Source organism: Zonotrichia albicollis, chromosome 3 (genome assembly GCF_047830755.1).
Source record: "Zonotrichia albicollis isolate bZonAlb1 chromosome 3, bZonAlb1.hap1, whole genome shotgun sequence".
Taxonomy (NCBI): Eukaryota; Metazoa; Chordata; class Aves; order Passeriformes; family Passerellidae; genus Zonotrichia; species Zonotrichia albicollis.
The window spans coordinates 38,144,356-38,151,158 of NC_133821.1; the positions used below are offsets into that span (position 1 = coordinate 38,144,356).

General features: G+C 35.3%; 1 protein-coding gene across 1 annotated transcript in view; it reads left to right on the forward strand.

Annotated features, from left to right (window-relative positions):
• The window catches only part of PRKCE (protein kinase C epsilon), a 285,523-nt gene extending 280,898 nt beyond the window's left edge, over nt 1-4,625 (forward strand). The window contains exon 15 of the mRNA XM_005483088.3: nt 1,413-4,625. Coding sequence (XP_005483145.1) covers nt 1,413-1,559 — 147 coding nt within the window. The 3' untranslated portion in view covers nt 1,560-4,625. The remainder of the gene's footprint in view (nt 1-1,412) is intronic.
• Nucleotides 4,626-6,803: the final 2,178 nt, after the last annotated feature.

The following is a 6,803-nucleotide window of genomic DNA, read 5'->3' on the forward strand; positions in this document are numbered from 1 at the left end:
GACAGTCTCTTGCATTTACACAGATCTTTATTTCCCTATATCTATAAAGTTCTTATAAACAGTGTAGGTGAAGGTTGATGTGACTATTTTACAATTGGGAGAAAGAAAATTGTTTAGTGTCTTAGTAGAGCTGATGAATAACACATATTTATATACACACACACACACACACACACATATATATATGTTATAGAAAAGTTTACCTACATCGAAAGGTGGTAATCTAAAATATCCCATTTTGAATATATTAACATATTTATGATGTATGACTTTGTCATTTATCATTTTACTTTGCAAGTCAACTAGCTATTCTATTTCCGGTATCATTTACTCTCAGACATGGGCAGGAGGAATGCAAAGCTCATTTTCCATGTGTCAGTGTGCCTCCATTAAGGATCACCTAGGTAATCACTAGTTTCCATGACACAAAGAGAAAAGAGACAGCCCTAAGAAAAATGTTTGTTCCAATTCCCTGAACCTGTACATGCCTGAAATATGTTGCCACCATGGAAAATGTGAACACTGCAGGTTAAAGGAATGACCATTGGAGAACATTTTTTGCTGTAGCCTAGGGTGGTTTTTTCAAGTAAGTGGTCACAGATAGTCACTGTTGTGAGTGTCATGAGGACAGCAAATCAGCCTCCCCAGCTCTGTCTCTCTTAATACCTTTTGTCCCAGACCATGCACAGCTGCACTTTTTTGGCCCAACTTTGCTGAAGGAGTGAGGTGCTTTAGACTTGTGTGGGAAAAATCCTGATGCCATTGAAATAAAGAAGAGTTCTGAGGTGGATTTCTCTGGAGACAGGATTTCACATTTTGCATGGTGCTCTCAATCACATATGGCTGTTATTACGAAATCTGAGTTGCCAATGTTGAGCTCAAGGATTTTGGATTGAGAGCTGTTGGAAGCTTTACCTCAGATTTTTAAACATGGGTGTAGCCTATATCACTTGTAGTAATATAAAGGAATGGCTAACTTAGACTTGAAACACTGTGCTGTGTTTGGGGGAAATCAAATCAGTTCACTCTGTGACTCTGAAATGAGATATGATTATGTTCAAATCCAAGAGGAAACAGCCACACCACCTACTATGCCAAAGCCTTTTTAAAACTAGTCCTAATTTCAGCTTCCTGCTTTACCATCATACTGCTATTCCTTCGCCTGGCAGAGACCACGAGTCTCTGGGACCTCATTTACAGTTCTGCTTCTGTGGCCTCTCCTAAACTCATTTATACTTCTTGCTCCTGTAGCTTCTCTCATATGTCTGTTATTATTTGTGTGAAGTAGCTCCTCTTTTATTTCAATCATTCCAGAAAATTCAGCCTTTCGGGGGGGGTTGGAGAGGAGGGAGAGCACATGTTATTTTATTGTGCTGTTTTACCATTCACCTTATTTATATTTTTCTTCTCAGAAAACCAAAAGGGATGTAAATAACTTTGATCAAGATTTTACACGAGAAGAACCAGTATTAACACTAGTGGATGAGACAATTATAAAACAAATCAATCAAGAAGAATTTAAAGGGTTCTCTTATTTTGGAGAAGAGCTACTGCCATAGACAACGTTAGGCTGATGGATGAATGATGCTACAAGAAGTGATTCTGAAGACATCATCAATTTACTGAGACTCAGTAGATCAAGAACTACTTCTTTTACCCTGAGCCCATATCCCAAGTTAAAATATATATTTATTGGTTTTTTTCCTTTAATCTTTTGACCTGAAAGCACTCTTAATTTCTGTCTCACAAAGCAATGCAAAATAATTTTGTATCAGAAATTGTGGATGTAACGCACTGCCATATATTTGCAACTTTTCTTTTATTCCTAAGAATAGGAATTCCCAGACGAAAAAATTGTATCTTTTCCATAGGAAATGAAGCTATACTGTTAAAAGCAATTTAGCAGACCACATTCTGTAATCATCATATATAATTAAGCTAAGAAGGTGAGAATTGCTTCTTCTGCAGTCGTGGTTATGGTGAGATTTGTACTCAGATGCCCTTTGGAAGGCAAAGTCTGCCTCCCTGGAGGTGTAATCCTCAATTATTAATTTTTTGTGGAGAGGTACAAACTATGAAGTTGTCCAGAAAAAGAAGCACATCACTTAAGGCTTTCAGTGAACTTCCTCATACAATATACAGGAAGCTCTTAGGAATAAGAGACAAAAAGATAACTGATATTAAAAGCAAGAAACAGAACCTACATGGATAGATATTAAAGGGCTAAAGAATAAAAAGCCTATAGTACTTTAACTCAGCTATATATAGCCATTTTTCTGGTTTTCAGACAATTTGATGTACTATCCATGTTACCAAATTTAATATCCTTTTAAATGAACCATTAATGTGACAGCAATCTTGCAAATGTTTACAGTTAATTTTACATTAAAAATTAATTATAAACATTATAAATTTGCCTTTTCCATAGTAGCTAATTTCTTATTTATATTTATTTTCTCAGCAGTGTGTTACTTTTGCACACTTTTACAAAACCATAGTACTACTGTGTTTGTTGGGTTTTATGTTTAAAATCTAAAGAGAAATCTGCTTTTAGAAGACACAAAATAAGGCTACACGTGCATTATGTGGAGATGTGTTAAAAAACTGAAGATCAAACATTCACAAACTGACATTATTGAAAGCTGTAAATTGATTTTTTTTTGTGTGTGTATGAATTGAAATGGTAACTCATGTGGACAATATTGCTAATGTGAAGTTACCTCCTGTAGATACGCAAACAGTGTTATGTACTTATATTTCCAGGAGTACCCTGTGATTTGGTTTTGGTTTTAATCTTTTTGTTTGTTTCTTTTCTTTTCTTTTGTGTACATGTATTGCTGAGGTAATTTTATTATATATTTTACTGGACTGAGTGAGCGGTCATTGGAATCCATTTTAATTGTTGCACATGGATTTCCAGCTGCACAAAAATATATATACTTGTGATTGGCAAAGTGGCACTAAAGAAGCTTTTTTGCCTTTTGTACAGGTGAGATTTTGTATATAGTGTTTGCTGCAAGGCCTGTGGAATTCATTGAATATAGAGGTATCAACTGCTGCATGTTCAGGCATACTATTAAAATGTTAGTCTATGAAAGAATAATTATAATAATGTCCATGTGCAATACTCTTGTATGTGTATTGGTTCAAGTTACTGTCAGAAAGATGAGGTTTTTGTTATAAAAGACGTAGACATAAATTAAGCTATACTAAATCTCTTGTATAGTTCTCTTCAACTCTATTATGACATGATAGAGCTCGGAAAGAGAAAGGAATGTTACAAATCGTGGTGGACAAAGTGTGAATCATTGGCTTTAAGAGATAATCTCGGTCTCAAGCAGATGAGTTAGTTTGTGTCAGTTTTGCGTCTGGCTGCTCATGGCCTGTTACTGATGACACCATTCAGTTCCATTTTGTTTTGTTTTTAAAACTCAGGTGTAATTATTATATATATTCTTATGATTATTTCAAAATATTAAATATTATGATATATCAATTAATGTGTTGTCTGGCCTACAAGTGTAATAAGGATCAAACCTTTAGTTTAATTTAATTTATCTTCAGTAATCTTTTGTACTGGGAAAAGACTAGCTTCTGGAGCTGAGTACCAGCACAGAAACATCTTAATGATTGCATCATCTCAATGTTTAAATCTCTTTCTCTCTTAGAAATATATTGTAGAACTGCCCATCAATTTGTGTCTCGCCACTGGCTCTGTTTATTTCTCATCACAGTTAGCTTTTGACATCCAGGCAAGAACTGATCACAATGCTAAGGCGTTCTTTTCCATGGGTGGGTAGACTGCTAGGAAGGCAAGTTATGGGATCCTGCACTACTGTTTGTCCAATCAGGGGCCTTTACACAGAGCTCTGAGCATTTCTCCTGAAGGAATAAAAGCATCCCATACAGCTGTTGTGCACAAGCTATGTAGTCTGTATTCCCCTCTCTAACGTGAAGATAATTAGCACACGTCCGTACGTCCAGAGGCCTCAGCGCCTGCAGAGTTGGGAAGGATGCTAAGAGAAAAGTGAAGGAGATAGAAACTATTGCATGGGCAGATATTTCTTCCGTATAAATAGTTAGATTCTCTGCCTTGGGTTTACATCAGAAGGTCTGTCTGTTACCTTGAACATTTTTTAAAGATAACTCTTAAAAAAAAGGACATTCTGTTACATTTCTGCCTGTTCTGTAGAATCTTTTCTGTTCCTTCTTTGTAAAATGAGTGCAAAATGCCAAAATTATTATTCATAATAATAATTATAAAGAATACATTGTTTCTTGGTTTTTCTCCCAAACAGACTTTTAAAATGGAAACAAATTTTTTCTCTCCATAGGATGAAAAATAATTCTCTCCAAATAGGCCTAAAAATTACCTCTTTTTAAATTATGTGCAGAATAGTTCTGGCTAAATATAAAATGTATTCAGTTGGGGGGGTAGGGTTTTTTTTTTATTGTGAGAATTTATTTGTACAGAATTTTTTTCTTATGGATGTAATTTGAATCTCTTGCCACTCATTAGTGTTATTTCATCGTAAACATTAATACTGTGCCAAATGTACTGTATTCAAAAGGATGTGAATGTGTATTGTTTTGGAACCTAATAAATACAATGATGTAAAATCTTATTTTTTTCCCCAAAGTTTTCCTGAGTATTTCCTAATGAGGAAGAAAGAAAGAGGAAGGATGAGTATTTTTCCTGTTATGTGTTGTACAAAATTTTCTGAGCTTGTCTTTTAGGAGTGAGCATTTTGCAAAGGAAGGATTTGCTAACAAGAGCCTCGCCTGCGAAGCACTAAACACTCCAAGACAAACACAGGTAACAGTGTGTGATCACAATTTTTCTTGGGTAATACAACATTTACCTCAAAAACAGCATGCCGGTGAGTTTATATATTTTTTTCTGCTTACTGGCTACATCATGTTCAGTGAGTTCTGACTGACCCCAACATTCTGCTTAGCTGTGTTGTTAAAACTCATTTCAGTAGGGCACTTGCAGTACAAACATATTGCACTGCTTTAATCTGCATTGGATTGAATAGAGGGAGTAATAGTATGCAAAAATTTAGTTAAGGGTGATAGAGCTTATTAAATTATTTAATTAGCTTAATATGTCAATATGTCATTGACTGAAATATTTTATTATTTCTTCATATTTCAGTTTGCACCTCAAATATCTTCCAGTTCCATGGTCTGAAATTCTTAACTTCAGTAGATCAGCTATCAGCGTACTCTGGCAGTAAATCCAGTTGACAATCTCCAGTTAGTATACCTAAGTAGTAGGTATTCTAACTAGCTTTAAAAAAAATATATATTTTAGTTGTGTTTTCTGTTCAAATTTCAGCCTTTGCATAAACCTCCATTTTTTTTTTCGTTGTGCTGAGTCTTCTCAAAGTCTCTGAATGTGTTTGGTGCCTATGAGCATATTCCAGTTCCTGTGTGTTGACAGCATTAGCATAATCATTGCCACACAGATTTTACCAGTTAAACAACAATGTATCTTGGATTTTCTGGCTGTGTTGCAGCTTTACAAGCATAAGGAGGCTTAACTTCATCTTACAAACAATAAGCATCACTGGTCTCCAAACAGATCAATTCATATCATGTTTCCTTGGAATATTGATAAACTGATGTCTTTTAGGAACAGTTTTGTCTTCTGTGGCCTACCAGAGACGGGAGCTGTCAGACCACTTTATAATAAAAAAAATTTTTAGCCTCCTGGTAGTCTAGTAAGCTACACGATTAAATCAGTATGGAAATTTCTTTTAATTAATTTTGATTATCAATTTTAGACAATCTCAACTTCTAGCATGTAAAACATTTTGTGGGAAAGAGCTAGAGAGCTCAACTAATAACTATGTTGCAAATTCTCTCTATTTGTTTATTCTGACCTAATCATAAGTCCATTTCATGCTCCCTGAAAGAGGATAAATCATTTTTTGCTATTCACCTTTTTTCATGCCACTCAGAATTTTATAGGTCATTGATACATCCTCCCTCAGCCATTTCTCTTTCAGACTGAAAAGTCTTGCCCTGTCAAAAGGTTTCATAAAGACACATCCCATATTTTCTGTCATCTGTATCAACTTTCACTGAATCTTTTCTAGTTCTACTGTATCCTTTTTGAAGACAGGGAGTAGAATTACATGTAATTTTCAGTTGTGGATGCAGCGTGGATTATTACAATGACTACTCTGTTCGGTTTTGTTTTCTGTTACATTTTTACATTTTCTTTTCTTAATCCAAGTTTGTTCTCAATTACTTCACAGGTTGTCCCAGATTAGAGTCAGTTGTAAATCTAATATGCATGCTTTCTGTCTGATCATCCACCCATAATCAAAACAGGTTCTGTCCAGGACACGATGATGGAAATAGGTTAAATAGGAATTTAGCAAGTTGCAAAATGCTCCTTGGTGCAGGCTTCCCTTTTAGCAGTAAACCTTTGATGATCACCTTCTCAGTATCGTTTTCCTGCTGTTCTCATACTCCCTATATATAGCTATGTCTTTCCCTAGCTTGCTTATGTTGTATGTAACAAATATTTTTTTCAAAATCAAGATACAGGACATTCTCTACTCCCCTTCTATCAAGACAAACTCCTACTGTGTTCTGGAGTACACAGTATCTCTTCTTTTGTCCTGTTAGCTACAGTGAAGGGGAGGAAGATAAAGGTTTTCTTAGCACGTTGGGAAAGTGCGTATATGTGCCAAAATAGTTTCCACTCTCTCTTTCCTTTTACCTCATCATTGCTGTAGAATCAGGAGATAAGAGCAACAGCTTAAGTTGAAACTCAAATTGCCACTATA